The 19,507-nt window shown below is 35.4% G+C and overlaps 1 protein-coding gene across 1 annotated transcript; it reads right to left on the reverse strand.

The window, feature by feature from the left end:
- Positions 1-15,860: 15,860 nt before the first annotated feature.
- On the reverse strand, positions 15,861-17,958 carry LOC120131494 (auxin-induced protein AUX22-like). The gene is made up of 3 exons (XM_039148477.1): positions 17,594-17,958; positions 17,413-17,506; positions 15,861-16,241 (listed from the first exon to the last, which is right to left on the reverse strand). The coding sequence occupies exons 1-3, from the start codon at positions 17,922-17,924 to the stop codon at positions 16,133-16,135; spliced, it is 534 nt and encodes a 177-aa protein (XP_039004408.1). The 5' UTR covers positions 17,925-17,958; the 3' UTR covers positions 15,861-16,132.
- Positions 17,959-19,507: the final 1,549 nt, after the last annotated feature.

Below are 19,507 nucleotides of genomic sequence, written 5' to 3' on the forward strand. Positions count from 1 at the left end.
ACTCATCAATAAATAATGGTGAGTTATCTTTAGGCATGGAGTTTTCAAGCAAAGAATAAGAGATGATGGCTATAAAAAATTACAATATTCGTAATTCTGTTCAATCCAGAAGTCGATTGCTCCACGACAAAAAAAATATGTATGACATTGTGCCCGACGCGAAAACGGATGCAATTGGATGGTTCGTGTATCGAAGAGGAAGAGGAAAAACAATAGATGGGAACTAACAATATTCAACGGTCCTCACACATGTTGTGCTGGAGGGGTCAACCAAGATCATCCCAGCTTGGACTCTGAGATGATATGCCAAGCCATCATGCCCATGGTAAAAGCAAGCTCTCATATAGCTATTGCTGTGTTAATTTTAGCTATACAATCGCAGTATGAGTATATTGTCTCCTAAAAAAAAGCTTGGTTGGCAAAACAAAATGCCATTGTCAAACTTCATGGCGAATGGGATGCATCTTACAACGAACTTCCAAGTTTGTTTAGGCTGGTGCAGAGGTTGAATCATGTGACCAATTGTGGACTTCGAAACCTCCTATGCATACCATAATGATCGAGTTCTTCGCAATCGATGCCAATTCTATCGGGTTTTTTGGACTTACCCACAGTGCGTTAATGTTGTCAAATACTGTAAGCCTGTGGTCCAGATCGACGGGGCTTTCTTGTATGGAAAAGACAAACAAATTTTATTATTGGCAGTTGTCCAAGATGGCAATCGCAACATTCTTCCAGTTGCTTTTGCTCTTGTCGAAGGAGAAGATACAAATTCTTTTTCCTCCGAAATTTACGTGCACATGTTATCTCAAGGGAAAACATCTGTGTCATTTCATATCGCGGAGCTGGGATCAAATCAGCAATGGAGTCTTTGGGTCCAATGTGGCAACCACCTTTTATCCTACATAGGTATTGTCTCCGACACATTGCTGCGAACTACCATGGAATGTACAAGAAGAATGATGAGTATCAATTAATTGTGCGTATGGGTAAGTGAAACTGATGTAGTTTGTTTTCTTTCGATCCTTTTAATTTTGCAAAGAAAGCAAGTTAGTAAGTTATACATTTATTTATCAGGTTACGAACTACTTCCTCGAACGTTTGAATCAATACTTCAAGATTTGCGGGCGAAGAACGAGGAAGGATACGATTACATCAGCCTTATCGATAAAGAAATATGGACGAACGAATATGATTGGGGATATCGATATAGACACATGACAACCAACTTGGCAGAGGCAATAAATTCAACCTTAAAGGGTGCATGTCACTTACTAGTAACGACTTTGGTAAAGACTATATATTTTTGTTTGGGGGCACTTTTTGTGAAGCTCGAGGCACAAGCTCAAACCTGGATGCAAGGCGGTCATGTCTATCACCCTAGATTAGTTGTAAATCTACAGAAAAAAAATTATGCATCAAATGGAATGTCTGTAACAAGCTTCTCTAGAAGGCATGAAATGTTTCGTGTCACAGAGTTGTCGCGACCTCTTCAAGGGATTGAAGTTGTGTCGTTAAGAGTAAATCTAAGGGACAGAACGTGCGACTGCGGGTTTTTTCAAGCTCTGAAGTATTCATGCTCTCATGTGATAGCAGCTTGCTCGCATACACGTCAAGACTATAACCATTTTGTGGATCCTGTATACCTACTATCTGAAGTTTTTAAGGTATACGAATTTGAGTTCCCCCCATAGGTAATGACAAAGACCCTGATAAGGTTCAAGATTGGCGTCCGATTGTACCAAATTCGAGTTTATTGAGGGAGCGTGGTCGTTTAAAATCCAATCGAATTTATTACGATATGGATATTCGAGAAAGATCTAGACAAGACAGAAGATGTGGGCATTGTAGAAACCCATGACACACTAAAAAAACATGTTCACTTTTGTTGTCATCAAGTAACAATTGATGAGGAAATGATGTAGTTTGTTTATCAAATAATAATTCTTGTACTTTAATTTGCATTTACTTTAAGTTAATGTTATTCGATAGCCGCTGATGAAGATAAAAAAACGATACAATTATACGAGATTGGATGTTGGCGTTATATTAACGAATAATTGATATTAATGATACAATAAGTATTAAATAATAAATGATACCCAAATTACAATAACTTATATTAAATGGTACTAAACAAAAGTAAGCAAAATAAATTAACAAAAAGTCCAACAAATTTAACAAAATAAATTAAAATCAATCCAACCATATTAACGAATTAAAGTAAGTATTAAATGATAAATAATAAAAAAATTACAATAAAAAGTCCAATAAACAACTACAATAAAAAAGTACTAAATACAAATATATTAAAAAAATAAAATCTATCGATGCATGCGACGCGAATGTGTTTAGCAGGGCGGTGGCTGTCGGTCTCGAGGAGGATTTCTTCGTATCACTTGTTGTGACTCCTCGCTGTCATCATCATCGTCTTCGTCCTGAGCAGCTACATTTTGTTGATGAGGAGCTGATGACGATGAAGCACCTCCATAGAATAAGGACCCTCGAGGTGTATGACTGACTATCCCACCGGCCTGCGAAAACTAGAAAACTTATAAAACCCAGACATCGCTGAGTGTGAAAACTGAACATGAGGTGTCTGTGTTGCGGCCATAGGTGATGAGGCTGAACCCGCCAAATATCCAGCATATGAACCCCAAGTCAGATCTGCAAAACATAGACTCATAATAGGCTCCAAGAGGGGTCATAAAACTCTATGACGGTGGCAGTGGCGGGGTCATAAAACCAGGTGAAGGCGGCGACATCTGGTAATGCAAAGGCGGTGGCGGCATCATATATGTTACAATATGTAAGTCGATGGATACGCTAGCTGCTGTGAAGGTCCTGCTGGTGCTGCTGTGAAGGTCCTGCTGTTGCTGCTGTGAAGGTCCTGCTGGTGCAGCTGAGGATGAATCGGAAGCACCTGCTCTCCGTCCACAAGTCGGGGGATGATGGTGCTGTGTCGGTGAACGTCTCTGTCGACGTCGTGGAAAGGTCTACCCTCGTGCATCCTCAGGAAGCAGAAACGGTTTCCCGTTACTGTTGAACTACTCATAATAATCGTCAGCAACCATCAAGAGGTCAAGTAAAATGGGCTCTCTACGGGGAAGGCGTCGATGTTGATCCTTCCACAATACGATCCACTCATGATGCCTCACCAGCCAATCTGTATCTGTCTTGCTGCGTCTATATGTGCTATGCAACTCGTCCATATTACGAGGTGCTTCCGAAATTGGTTGAAAACAACCAAATTGTCGAAGCACGCGATCAATGGAGTGTCACTCGACGGTCACATAACAGATCAAAGGGACCATCGCCATCCAAACATCTGATGGGCCCCTCAACTCAGGCAGGATCACAGTCCTCACATCATCAATATAATATGTCACCCATTCAAACTAAAACAAATATATATAATTTTTATCAAAATTATAATCTAATTATATAACTATAATCTAAAATCGATTTTTAAACATTAAAATTCATACATGTGTGTCAGCCTTCTGATCGATTAACACCCTAATTTTTTTCTAAATCATCAGGTAGCTCCTGATGATTTTTCCTATCAGTAGACCACTTATTCAAAGAAAAAAATTTATTATACGTTGTATCAAATGATTAATATACGAAATCAGTTTTACAATTACCTCAATAGTAGTGGAAATACGAATGGGTTCTTGACAACGGGACATAAATAGGGTAATCGATACCATGCCTAAGACTGCAGCAGCAGGAGACATCTGCCGATAGCATTTCTCCTATAATCAATGGCTCGACACATCTCCCTATACAATAAAGCCAAAACTGCAAAGCCCCAACTGAGTGATCCGGGCAGATGAAAGTCGCTAAGATGTCGCAACCACATGCAGTGAACTTGGTTGCGCGATTTGTCCGGCATCAGCAACCCTCCTATCAGCTGCAGTATGCATGCTCATGCATATATTTTAACTTCATCATCAGAGGCGTCCTCACTCAACTCCCAAAAATTGGCATCTAACCAATTTAACGGTATTCGACCACCGTTAAAATTTTCCGGGACACGTCCTAGATTTTCCTGGCACAAAGTAGTCTAGGAACCCTGCGCGATCCCTGATATCACATCTCCATCCACCGAAAACCCCAGGTCCATAGCAACATCATCAAGTGTAATTGTGCACTCTCCGCACGGAAAATAGAATGTGTGGGTCTCCGGCCTCCACCGCTCTACTAAGACAGAAAAAAGGTATGGTTCTATCTTACAGTGACCCTGATATCTACCTATGTAACCGAATCCAACGTCTACTAAATACGGCAAGACACGACTAGGTATCACTAACTTAATGTTCCTAATAAAAGGATCTAATACACGGTCCTTCTCCTAAAATTAAATAATTACAAAAATTAATTCTTAATATAATAATAATGCATTAAATAAATCAACAAATTATTATTAATAATTTAAATTAAATTAAAACGTTAAAATGTTACCGTATCAGCAAAATGTCGAGATATATGATTTTCATCCAAGCGAAGTAGACCGCCTTATATTATATATCTGCAAAAAAATTATATAAGTAAAATATTAAATAAATTAAATACTTAAATAAATTAAATATAAAATATTAAAAATATAATAAAATATACCTTAAACAGATAATATAAGAATATTTGAGAGAAATTGAGAGAATTTGGTGTTATGAAAGTGATTGAAGATGACGTATTTATAGGGAGGGATTAGGATGTGAAGCGTCCGGGTAGGTGGGTAATTAAACCTAAGGCGCACCGTAGGGGGGCACCTTACTGATGCGTGGCAGATTCACAGGTAAGGCACGGCCCCTGCCCCGCGCTATACCCTACGTGGCTTAAGGCGCGTGTATCTCATGTCACCATAAGGCGCGCCTCACGTGGCGTGCCTTACCCCACGGGGCGTGCCTTACCACACGTGGCACCAAATCAGCGTTAAGCGCGCTACAGGGGGCGCCTTTCTGCAAAGGGTGTTAGATCGAGAAATATAGTTTGAACAGTGCCTGATCGAAAATATTAAATGAAAAATATTAAATGAAAAATATAATTTTTCGGGATAAACGTATGTTCTTTGACTATATTGGTCATACTTGAGGCTATTTGACCAAGCTGACAGGACTTTAACGAATATTTACCTTTTTGGCATCGTTTAATATATATTTCCCGAAGTGGCACCCTTTCGGCTGAGCTGGCGAAAGGCGCATCCCCGGGGACGCGCTTTACCCTTGTTTTCGCTGAGTTGGATGCCACGTGTGGAAGGCGCATCCTCGGGGACGCGCCTTTCGCCAGCTCGACTGCCACGTATTTTGTTTAATAATAAATATTTTATTTTTATTATTATTATAAATTAATAATATATTATGTAAAGTGTTTCGATTATAATGTAAGAATTATCAAATGTATTTTGTTAATGTGTGTTAAAGGTGGAGTGAATTATCTACATTAATATGATATAACAATATATGAAAACCAGTTTTGACTTTATTGTAGTTATAGGAAAAATGTATGAAATTATAATATTACACATATGGTTATTATTTTTTATTTTGATTATCAATCTATTAATTTTATCATTTAATTATTTAAATGTTATCAATCTAATCATCTCTTATCAATATTTAATGAAAATATTGATGCATAAGTTAATAAATTAGTATAATTACATATTTAATCTTCAAGACTTACATATTTTATGAAATTAGTCTTATTGAAAATTTAATTTAATAAATTTAATCCTCCAATCAGAACATGAAATGTGTCATCGTATACATAAATTTTTTAATAACTTTTAATTTGTTTAATTTAATATTTTCTCTACTTAGAAGGTGGAATTATTATATTTTAAAAAAATTATAACTATATATTATTATATTAAATAAATATTAAAAATATTTATGTATTTAAAAGTTAAAAAAAATTATTTAGGTGTACATACATTGACAAATTATATAAATGCAATAACATTAAATTATTAGAAACAAAAACATTCATTTAAATACAATATTAATTACATAAGAGTTAACGGTTATATGATGATAACAGAGCTGGACATTTTTTTCTATTGTGCCCGATGTTTCTACAATGCCCACATCATTTTTGTTCTGTTGACTTCTCCCGAATATCCATATCACAATGTATTCTAGTAGATTTTGGACGACCTGAGTCCCTCAATAGCAATGAATCTGGTACAATTGTAAGCCAAGTTTGAATCTCATTTGGGTCTCTTTCGTTTCCTATGGGCGGAAACTCAAATTCATATACCTTGAATACTTGTGAAAGTTGGTATACGGGATCACATAATTTTTGTAGTCCAAATGCGAATGTGAGCAAGCAACAATGACATGAGAGCATGGATATTTGAGTGCTTGAAAGAAACCACAATTGCACCACCTCTCTTGCAGATTAACTCTGAAAGAGTTAGCTCCAATCCCTTGCAGCGGACGTGGCATTTCGGTTACAAGAAACAATTCACGGGTGCGAGAAAAATTTGTAACTAACATCCCATTTGATGCAGCCACTTTTTCTGTAAATCAACTACTAGTCTTGGGTGGTAAATATGTCCGTTTTACATCCAAGTAAGAGCTTGTCCATCGAGCTTTGTAAAGAGTTGACCCAAACGAAAATAAGTCATTTTAACCAACGCCGTGAGTAAATGACGCGCCCCCTTTAAGGTTGAATTTATTGCTTCAGCCAAGTTTGTTGTCATATGACCATAGCGATACCCCCCGTCATATGCATTTGTCCACATTTCTTTGCTGATGTCCATAATGTACTCGCACCCCTTCTTATTTTTGCCAAACAGCTCTTGTAGCATCGACTCAAACCTTTGAGGTAAGAGTTCGTAACCTAAGCCATTAGGAATATGTAATAGTTAATATGAAGTATAAATAAGTAATAAGAAATTGATAGAAAAATTGGGAAAAAGTAGCATACCCATCCGCACGACTAACTGACGTTCATCGTTCTTCTTGTATTTTCCGTAATAGTTTGCAGCAATATGACGGACACAATAACGATGTTGAACATGTGGAGGTCTATACATTGTACCCAAAGAGTCCATTGCTGCTTTTATCACGGCTCATCGGTCTGAAATAATGTATACTCATTCCCTGGTGACAACATGTAAACGTAAATTTTTAAGGAAAAAAGCCCAAGACTCAGTGTCTTCTCCTTGAACGAGTGCAAACGCAACAGGAAGAATATTGCGGTTTCCATCTTGGACCACAGCCAATAATAAAACTTGCTTGTATTTCCCATACAAGAAAGTACCATCAATTTGGACAACTGGTTTACAGTACTTGACTGCATTAATACACGGAGGGTAAGTCCAAAAGACACGGTAAAATTGGCAGCGATCGCGAACCATTCGATCATTCACGTAATGATGTTGAGTTTCGAACTCAACAATTGTCTCGGGATTAAGTCTTTGCACAACATGAAACCAACTGGGCAGCTCGTTGTAAGAGGAATCTCATTCGCCATGAAGTTTGCAAATGGCATTCTGTTTTGCCAACCACGCTTTTTTATATGAGACTGTGTACCCATATTGTGACTGTATAGCAGAAATCAATACTGCAACAACTATATGAGAGCTTTGCTTCACAATGGGCATGATTGCTTGACAAATAATGTTGGAGTCCAAGTTGGGATGATCCTGGTTTATACCTGTTGCACAACATGTATGAGGACCGTTGTATCTGGTTAGTTCCCATAAGTTGTTCTTCCTCTTCCTCTTTGATACACGTACCATCCATTGACATCCGTTATCACGTTGGACGCAGTAGCAGACATATTTCTCCGTGTTAGATCGATCAACTCGGGACTTAACTGAGTTACGAATATTGTAACTCTTTATTGCCATCATTGCTTCCTCCTTCGATGCGAACTTCATTCCAATATGTAAATTACCGTCATTGACTAATGATTGAAGTCCATAGTTTCCAACATCAGGAAGATCTGGAAATTCAGGCTCATACATTACATCATAATCAGCCTCATACATATGTGCAGGAAGTTCGGCTGGTGTTGTATTTATCGGAACGTCATCCTCGTCATCATCAGAATGTACGTTAAACTGTGGTGAGTCAGGTTCAACGAATAATCCCGTTTCAGCACCATCTGCACCTGGCTCCCGAAGAGGTTCTTCTGGTGGAGATGAGGGTTCCTCCGATAATCCAATGTTGAGGTCAAATAAGTTCCCGCTTGCGTGTCCTCCCCTTGAACTTGAGGCCACTGTATCATGTGGGATGTGAATAGACTGCCGTCTCGTTGGCATTTCCATATGTAAGTCGAAAACATTGGCAGATGAATGTCTGCCCCTTGAAGTAGAAGAGATGTTGCCATATGGATTATTGGTGAAGCCACGTGGGTTGAGATCATAAGCAGTTGCAGATGAATACCTTCCTATTGAACTTGAGGGCATGGTATCTGGCGTTGGATCCGCCATTAATGATGTGAAATCATTACAGATCAGTTGTGTCGGTCTATCAACTTGATCAGTTTGATATGCAATGCCAAAGTGAGAGGAATATGAGAGACCACGAGTTGCACGAACCTCAATAAAATTGGCATACATTTCAATAAGAGATTGTGAACTCCCATATGAGCATCAACCATCATAGAAACATCATCGTTTGAAAGATGAAATGATGTATACGTGAGCGGAAAAAGTTCAGTAGGAAATCTGTACTGAAGTGAAGATAGTCTTCTCTGGCCTGCTACACGAATCTTTAACGAAATTTTTGTGATTAACTCCTCAATTGTGATGTTTTCTCTTCAAGATTAAGGGGATATAATGATCTGACTCAAAAACAACCCCTCTTCAGCTTCCTTAAATTCTCCATCATACAAACAACAGCAGAAAGATGACTCTTTTCAGAGAATTTGAGAATTTAGAGTTGGGAATTTGAGAATTTGAAAGCTTGTGAACTGAAGTTTGTTTTGAAAGTTTATAATATGTTGCATATAATAGTGTCTATAATCGGAGTACTATTCACATGAAGGTGCATTCTCGGGGGGCGCCTTCCATTATTTTGTCAGAGAATATGTTATCATTGCCCTATTATGTCACTCATGTCCCTCGGGGAAACTAGATATATCAGTACCTATTATTTCACTATTCACATGAAGGCGCGTTCCCGGGGGCGCACCTTCCATTATTTTGTCAGAGAATATGTTATCATTGCTCGGAGGGAACCGATTCCCCCAGGGGGTACCGATTCCCCCTTGTATAACGGTCGAAATATTTGAATTTACACTTAGGGAACCGATTCCCATAGGGGGTACCGATTCCCCCCACGCTCTAAATGTTTTATTAATTGTTTTCACACTAAACGTCTATATTATTTTCTCTAATTATCCCCAACGTTCAGAAGTGATTCAAGGTGTATTTAAGCAAGCTTAGAATCCATTGATCAACAACAAGAAACATCAAGCAATTAGAATCAAGAGAGAATCAAAGAGAAAGCATCAAACCTCAAGTTTGAGCATTTCAAGCCTATTTTCATTCAATATTCATTTGCTTTCAAGAACACTTATAGTCGAACCACCTAAACGCTTAATTTATTAAGTAGACTTTGGTTGACAAATTAGTCAATCGATTAACTCAACAAAAAACGTTATGTGAAGTTTGAATAAATTAGATAAAATGTATAGATAAATTGAATAAATGTGAAGTGATAAGTTGATTGTGACATGAAATTGTATGGAATGAGCATCGAGATGTTTTTACGAATAAATGTGAAGTCATAAGTTGATTTAATGTATACGTTTAATATATGTTAATGATAAAATCATATGTATGGATAAATTTAATTTCAATTTAAGTATTGTGAACTATAATTGGAATATAACTTTTAATTTCGAATACAATTGGAATATAAGTTGAAATTTAATGTTAAATTTCTAAACTATAATTTATATTTTAATTTTAAATTTCGAATAATATTATTTTTATTTTATTTTAAATTTCGAATAATATAATTTGTATTTTAAAAACATTTATCAAACATTTAATGTTAAATGTTAATAAAAAATAACAAAATATGTATGTAACAACCATGAAACATTTAAATAAAAACCAAATTACATAAAATTCTGAAATATAACTATTTAAATTACATTAAATACAACTGGATCACCGATGTCGTCTTCTCGAATGAGTTCCACATGGCGGTGGTTGTCTATTTCGTGGAGGATTTCTTCGTGGAAGTTGTTCTTCAGTCTCCTCATCTTCACTATCATCATCAGCAGCATTTTCTTCATTTGGTGTAGATGACGCTGAAGGGGCTGAAGGGCCTGTATAAAATAACGACCCTGGAGGAGTGCTAGTAACAATCCCACCGCTCCCCGGGAACTGTGAAAACTGTGGAAACATTGGCATCGATGTCTGTGATCCAGATGGAGATTGAGGTGTCTGCGGAGAAGCACCACCAGCCAAATAAGATGCATATGAACCATATGCTGGATCATTAAACATAGTCGTATATGCACCTCCATATGGTATAAAACCCTGCGGGCTAGGCATGTAACCTGGCGGGCTAGGAATGTAACCCTGCGGGCTAGGAATATAAACTGGTGGGCTTGGCATATGAAGTGGAGGGCTGGGCATGTACCCCTGTGGCATCGACGGATAAGGATGTTGTGGTGGGACTGATGCAGAACCGGTAGCGCCTTCTCTCCGTCCACACGTCGGGGGACGATGATATTGAGACGGTTGACGTCTTTCTCGGCGCCTAGGAATGTTAACCCCTCGTGCTTCCGCCGAAAGTAGAAACGGCTTCCATTTTCATTAAACCAATCCATATAGTTATCCGTAACCATATGACCAGTTTCAGCGTAATATTGTCGAGGGGCCAACAGTGTATATCGGTTCTCCCAAAGCGCAATCCAATCTCTGTGTCTCACCACCCAGTTAACATCTTTTTTCCTCGTCTATCTATTATGCACGTCGTCTAAATTCCTAGTGCTCCAGGAATATATGCGTACAACTATACTGACGGAGCACGCGATTAACTATATGCCACTCAATAATAGCATAACATATAAGAGGTATAACCGATATCCATACCTCTAATGACCCACTAAGGTGGGGTGGGATGCAAGCTTTCACTTCATCGCTCGCATAAGGTATCCACTGAAACTGAAATATAATATACAATTCAAATAAATAAATATTCTAATTATATCTAGCATTTTAAATTAAATATTAATAATTAAACAAATTTAAAACATACCTCAGACCCAGCTTTTGTATCAATAAGTAAACGAATTCCTCTAACCCAGTAGGTATACTTTTATGGCCCTTTCTTTTCATCGACCTATAAAATATATATAAACTAAATATCACCCTATTTAATTGAAAATATTTAAATCAAAATTTAGTTCAAAAATTACCTCAACAATAAGGGGAATACGTATGGTTCATTCACGATCGGACATAAGAAAGGCATGCGGAACCACGCCCATGATTGTAGAAGCAGAAGACATCCACCGATAGCAGTTTTCTTATAATTCATCGCCCGACACATTTCTCTAAAGAGAAATGCCAAAACTGCAGCGCCCCAACTATATCTTCCAGCTTCATCAAAATCGATCAGATGCCGCAACCACATACAATGCACCTGGTTGCGAGATTTGTCGGGCATCAATATTCCTCCAATTATTCGTAGAATATATGCCCGAGCACATGCCTTTGCTTGATCCTCTGAAGCATTTTCATTTAAAACCTCAAAATTAGCTTTCAACCAAGATAAAGCTATTCTACCTCCATTAAACTCTAGCGGAGCAGCTCTAAGATAATCAATGCACATTGATTGCCAATCACCATCCGCCATACCACACATCATATTTCCGTCGACGGGAAGCCCCAGATGCATAGAGACATCCTCCAATACGATAGGTTAGAGTTTGCAACCGCCTATAATTGTTGCAATATACTCGAACCCGGCAGAAGCCAAATATGGCAAAATACGTTCCGGTGTCGTATACGTGGATTTTAATAAAAGACTCTAAAATACGATCAGTATCCTAAATAATATACATTATAAAAATAAAAATTAATATAAATTCATAATAACTTTAAAATAAAATAATTTAATATTAACATTAATTATAAAAATAATTACAATATCGCTAAAATGTCTGGAGATATGATCATATCCAATCGCAACAGCATTTCGTTTTCCATTATAACTGTAGACAAAACAATATAATTAGCAAAAATTAATAATTCTAAATAATAATAATTATATAATATTATTTTAATAAAAAAATATTTACATAAATTATTAATATAAAAATATAACTATTTAAAAAATACTAACATAAAATAATTCTTACCACTAATAACAAATTTAAAACTCAAATAGTTGGAGAATTTGAGTTATATAAGAGAGGAGAATATGATTTTGGTGAATGAGGGAGGGTTGAGGGGGTTTATATAGGGGATGAGGGGGGTAGTTAGGGAAAACGGATGGGGGCATTTATGACATTTAATGGAAGACAGGTCCCCGGGGATACACTTTCTACACGTGGCAGTCGAGGCTGGCGAAAGGCGCGCCCGGGGATGCGCCTTCCACACGTGGCATCCAACTCAGCGAAAACAGGGTAAAGCGCGTCCCGGGGACGCGCCTTTCGCCAGCTCAACCGAAAGGGTGCCACTTCGGAAATATATTAAACGATGCCAAAAAAGTAAATATTCGTTAAAGTCGTGTCAGTTGGTCAAATAGCCGATACTTGAGCGGTATTTTAACTTACATTTAATTCAAATATATTTTTTCTAACTATCGTTTAGGATAATTTTCTAAGATTTGACAATTAAGAGATTATTCTTTTACCATCATTTCTTTATTTCCCAACAAATAATATTTTTCTCTTAACCATTTTTAATGTTCTTTTACCATTACTAAACCTCGAAGATATCATTGCTTCACTACTTTTGCACTTTATGCATTGTTTTTTTTACTATGTTTCGAAGAGATATAATAAATATAAAATAGAGGCGATCGATCAATCTGATCGTGAATAAATGTTTACTATTCAATAGTTTATAAAGTCAAAATATTACGGATAATATATTTTTAACACTCTTAAATTGGAGCATGGATTCAAGAAATTATAATTCAAAATAGTTTTAGAAAATTATAATAACAAATAATTGAAAACATAGAAGGTTTGAAATGGTATAATATCGTGGACCCACAAGGGAAGATGCATGTGATAAAAAATACGCTTAATAGAGGTAATTAAAGGTGCAGAATCAAAGAGCATGAGAATGATGGGACCCATAGTTCTTGGAGTAAAAGTCAACTTACGTGATAGAAGACCATCCCCTCTGGTCCCATTTCTTCCAATGTGATCATGTTTCTTTGTCGGTAATTAAACTCCCCGTTTTCTTTTCTTTCCTTTACAACTTTTCAATTACTATTTCAATTAATGAGGAATTTAAAAATATTTTTGAGAGTATCTCCTAATTATTAATAATAAATTATTATATGTGATGAATACAAATAACTAAATGAGTATGTACTCACCCTGAACAAGCCTTATATCTATAACTTATTCCAACACAAGCTCAAAAAATGTATACGTGTTTAATTTGATTAAATGTTGAAATTACGATTGATTACTAGAAGTGGTTAATATAAAAATACTAACTTTTTTAAGGGAGTCAAATAAATTATTATTATGTTGAAATAGGGGTAAATCAACATTCGTCATGAATTAGTTGTGTCGAACATTTTTAATATATAACTAATAATTAATCGTTAAATTATAAAATATTATAATTTAATCCTCAAATTATTAAAAATTCTAAAAGTTTTAATAAAAAGTAGAAGAAATTGAGTATCCTTAAAAAAAGAAAGAAATTGGTAAAACTAAATAAATTTAGAATTTAGAATATATGTATATTTCATGTTTTAACAGATTGGTTTATCTTTTATTGTTAATTTGAAAACTTCTTTTACTAATTTTTATTACTCAACAGAAAAGAGAGGGCACCATTTCTTATTTTCTTCCCTAACTTCAATTCCTTTACTAACTTCAATCCAGACATGAGCTAAAGTGGAAATGAACTGAATTACTTTATTATTGTCCTTTAAAAAAATATTTATATTGTATATATGATATTAGATATGATGTTCATTATCATAAAGAGAAAAGGGGATGAGAGACAAATTCAACATCATGATTGGGTAGAGAAAGTGCATTATTTCATTATTCGACCATAAACCTTTATTTTATGCTAAATTATGTTTATTTTCATGGATCACTCCATGTTGTTAGTAGACAACAAGAGGTATGGGATCGTTTAAAAATATTCCAAAATATTCTTAAGAGTTTGATTTGGAAAGCAAAGAGATTGAAAGAGAATCAACGAGATAACTTGGAATAGGGGATTGGTTCGGCCTCCCGATATTTCCTATTATCAACTAATTTCAAAATATCTCTTTCCCTTTCAACAAATCCAATCAAACTTGGAATAGATTGACACCACCGTTAAAAATGATTCCTTGCAAGGTGATCAGAAGTTCAAATTCTGTCGTTTGCTTATTAAGTAAATTAGGTTGGGAGAGTCGTCCCATAATAGGTCTTTGCAAAATTCAATCTGGATTAATGGTCAATAAATCAAATACTAGTGATTAATTAAAAAAAAATTCCGTATTCACATATTATATATATATATATATATATAATATACACATATGCAATGAGAGAGATCATAAATGCGAAAAGAATAAGATAACATGAGTTTTCATTTGAAATCTCTGAGGCTTGCCTTCGTTGTGTCAATAATATTTGACTTAATGACCTTCAGGTTCAGCCAGCGACTTCTTCTTATATTCGACCAACAGCTTTGCCTGGCTTTGGAATTTTATTATCTCAACGGGCCTTTTTTTTTTGGAATTTAACTCTTATATAATTCAATTAGTTCAAGTGGAACTTTATTTTCTTGTTAATATGATTTATGTCAATAATTTAAGTTTTGTCATCTATAAATTGTTTAATTTCTTTCATGGTTCGTTTGAAAAATAATATTCCATCACATTGCCGTTTTATAATCGTGTTCGGAGTATGAATTTTATTTTGTTGACCTTGAATTATTAATCAATAAAATTTATATTTTTTCCCTTAACATACAATATTTGTGTCCTCATAAAATGTTTTCATCTATACCCTACATTACGTATCCTCTAAAAGTATTGTTATTTTCACTACATATCTTTTGAAAATATTGTTCTCATCCACTTCCAGACTATATTGACCACATGCCTCCATCTAACATTTCTTTCGGTTTACATCTATATTCACTTCTCTTTAATCATGCTATGGAGGAATCTCCCTCGGTTTTAGACTTTTCTCTTGTATCTATTCTCCACAACTCTTGGCCGCCTAATCAATGTCTCTCCGCTCACATCTCATATCAATTGACATTGAACGCTCATATTTCTAGTATTCATGGTGTTCGAACCCTAGACTACTATGAATAATAATAATTCATTTCCCATCGAAATCACTCGATTCGTACATTTACGAATATTTTTTTAATTATTTACGAACATGTATATATAGTTATATTTTTGAACATTCATGAATATGTTCATATTTATGTTTACGGATATTAAACAAACATACAATTTTAAAATTCTTAACGATATAAACATACTTAAAAATAAACAAATGAATTTGAACAAACATCTATTCAATTTCATATAAGCGTAGTTAATTTACAACCTAAATTGTAAAGTATAAAATCATATTCAAATAATAAAATAGTAACAATTCTTAATTATATTAATTCAAAAGTGATCTCAAAACACGAAATAACAGTTTCATATTCATGATGTGGAAGCAAATAATGTTTCCTATCAATTAGGGGTTCTAATCATCCCAAACACACTTTAGCAAAAAAGATACATCAAAACATCATATAACAACCTAAGAAAAGTACATTTCAAGTACCTTATTAATTAATGTGACACGAAGCAAGACATATTGTCTCCTTAATTAATAAAAAGGGACTTATAGCCATCATTAACATTAATTTTAACAAAGTACAGTATCAAAGAAACTTGGGTCAAGTAATTCTTGAACTTGGGCATTAATTCTTGCATGGGGCCATCTCTAGTTACTCCTTTAAAGCTCCGCTGAGAGCTTCCCCTGCTTGCAGCACTTCGAATCCCTTCACATCTCCCTTTTTCATGATCCTTAGTCTTTTGCATGATTCAATGAACATTCTGTATATAAATTTATTAATTATTCGTTGACACCAAAAGTTTTACCATAAAAATAAACAAATGTTTCTCTAACATGAATTTAAGGTTTTGTATTTAAAAATTTAACTTACAAGTATTCGAAGGTTACATATCATTTTTAAATTAAGTAAATCAAATTTAATTTAAGCTTAAATAAAGTATTTGCAACATCACAAAAGGAAATATAGGTAATTTAAGTTGATAGTAGCTGAGGGTTTATCATTTGAGGGCAATATCGTTGTCAAAACCGACGTATTATATGAACTTTGCCGATGTCGGTGAATATTAGTCCAACCTAGTGGAATCCAATTATTACGGTGTGGATAAGAACCATTTTAATACAATATATTTAAAATTTTTAAAAATAAAATAGAATATTTGACTATAATTAATTAAATTTATTTGGTGTATCTCTTAAAAAAGTGTGGTAAAAAAAATTAAAACATTCATTTTAAGTATGAGTCTAAAAAAATTAAAAATAACTTTTGTTTTATTATTTTACATTTAAATAAAAAAATCAGTTTAAACAACAATAAAAAAGTAACCCTAGATACTAATATTATTCCGTGATAATGAATCAAACAATAATATTCTTTATTTATTAATTAATTATACTAAAAGTTCCTAAATTATTACTCTTTTCCAAATTAGTCTCTAAACTTTTGATATTCACTTTATCCTTAAACTATGAAGCTCGTTCTAAATGGTCTCCGAATTTTTTAAAGTTCCAAATCCATCCCCAAACTATGATTCTTATTCTATATTAGTTCCCAAACTTTTGAATATTCCAATTTCGCTCTCAAACTTTTAAATGGTTTTGGGAAACATTATTGGAATGTTTAAAAGTTTGAGGATCAATTTAGGGTGAGAGTTATAATTTTGAGATGAAATTGAAATGTTAAAAAATTTAGAGACTAATTTAAGATGAGTTTTGTTCTCCTTAAACGTCTCAAGATTAAGCAACTATATCTATATGAGTGTGCACGTAAAATTTCTGAATATATCATATATTAGAATCCCTTCATACTACTTACAAAATGTGACATGGGTCTAAAAATAAAAGATAGCGATAAATAGAGTATAATCACTAATTAAAATTTTGAAATTAAAATTAATTGTGAAAATGTAGTGGTAGTTGGAAGAACAGACTTACTCCCAGGGAACATCTCCTGCTAACATCCAGTCTCCATCTTTGTCTTCGTATATGGGAACGAATTCACAGCTGTCTGCATCCCTTAACGCCTCTCCTGTTATCATTCATATTCCAAAATCAATTAAACCAAACCCCCTCTCCTTTCTTAATTTAAAGTTGGTTGATGAAAACAGAAACTCACCAAAGAGCTTCTCCAATGCAGTAGCAAGACGAGAGTAGCCTTTGTGCAATGCTAGATCAATTTTGCGGAGAAAAGGAGCACCGTCCATGCTAACTTTGACGTAAAACTTCGATGTTTTAGACCCATCTTTATCGCCCAAACTCTTGTTTTTCCGATACGAGCAGACTGGCGGCCACCCCACCACTTGACTCTTCCCATTGCTCTTCTCATTTTCATCCTCCTCCGAAATCTCCCAGAATAACCTCTTCTTGTCTCTTTTTTCGATCCCACCGTCCCCGGGGAGACCCAACCTCAGCTCCGTGATCTCGAATCCCAGACCTTCCTTACCCATTTTTCTCTTCTGTGGGTTGAAAAGGTGATATATTGGTTTGTTTGTAGCAAATTAATAAGAAATGTGAAATGAAAGACTAGTTTTTATACGAAGGAAGGGAAATAGTGGGAGGGATACCAGGTCAACTTAATATGGCTAGGTGGTCGGTCACATGAGAGGCAAAAGTGGGGGACTTTACCGGCACCATAAGTTGGCCATGGGGACATGATCAAAGGGTTGTCTAATTTCAGGGATGTTATTCGATTTGGTGGGAAATCATAGTGGCCATTTGATTTCCTGATTTTGGAACAAGTCCATGTGATACCATATCATGCCCTTCTTTTTGCCAATAAATTATTGAAAGACCGCCCAAAAAAAAACACCATGATATGGGGCAACTATGTTTTCTATGTATACCCATCTATTGTAATGCTGAGTACCATTCATACCCGCTGATTTATTTACAAATTCCATCGGTAATTTTTTTATACATATAAACAATATTCAAGATCAATTTTTTTTATCTTAATGTCAACTATGATTAATGTAATGTTTCTTCATTATAAAAAAAACATAAATCACCATATAAAAAGGATAGGGATTTCCCCCCTTAAAGTGATAATTAACTTTTACAGTTTAAATGATTCATATGGTAAAATATAACACCCACAATTTAAAACTTAAAATTTTCAACGTGCTGAAGATACTAAATTTTTTTTTTATCCATATTATTATTATCCTTATTATTATTAATATTATTATTATCATTATTATTATTATTATTATTATTATTATTATTAATTTATATTAAATATATTAAATACATAATAATAATTACAGACCCATTACATTTGGACCGGCCCAGTTACAAACCAACCAGAACCGGTCCAGATCCAACCAGAAACCCTAAATATTTGGATTTCCAGTTAGGGTTTCCTAACCCTAATCTAACCAGCCGCCTCAGCTCATAGCCGTTGGATCTGGCAAGATCCAACGGTCCAAATGGCTCCAGAGAGGAACCCTAGGGTTTGATACCCTAGGGCCACGCGGCGCCGCCCAGCTCCACGCGGCTGCCGACAGTCTTCTCGCCGCCTCCGCCGCTGCCAGTCCCAACCGAAGACTCCAGAAGATAAAATGGCAGCCGTCCACGCCATGGCTACTCGGTGAGTCACCACTGGTAGTCCGGTGACTCACCGAGAGCCCTTCTTCGGACCGGTCCGACGGCTACAATGGTGGTGGCTATAAAAGCCACCACCCCACCTGCGAAGAAAAAAAAAAAAGAGAAGAGACAGAAACCAGAGAAAAAACAGAGAAACGGAGAGAAAAGAAAAAACAAAGAAAGAAAAAAAAACAACAACAACTACCAACGATCCCAGTCCACAACAACAGAGCAAAAATAGAAGGAAAAAGAGAGGAAAGAAGCTTACCAAGGAAGCCTTGACCAACACCGGAATCATTAAACATCGCCGGAGAACCAAAAATACGAAGGTATTTTCATAGATTTACTCCGATTTGGAGTCTTTTTGGGAAAACAAAAGTTGGATTCGGGCTCAGGGTGTCTAGATCTATGTTTTAGGTGAATTTGGGGAATTTCCGACCACCGG

Source organism: Hibiscus syriacus, unplaced genomic scaffold (assembly GCF_006381635.1).
Source record: "Hibiscus syriacus cultivar Baekdansim isolate YM2019G1 unplaced genomic scaffold, ASM638163v2 tig00110556_pilon, whole genome shotgun sequence".
NCBI lineage: Eukaryota > Viridiplantae > Streptophyta > Magnoliopsida > Malvales > Malvaceae > Hibiscus > Hibiscus syriacus.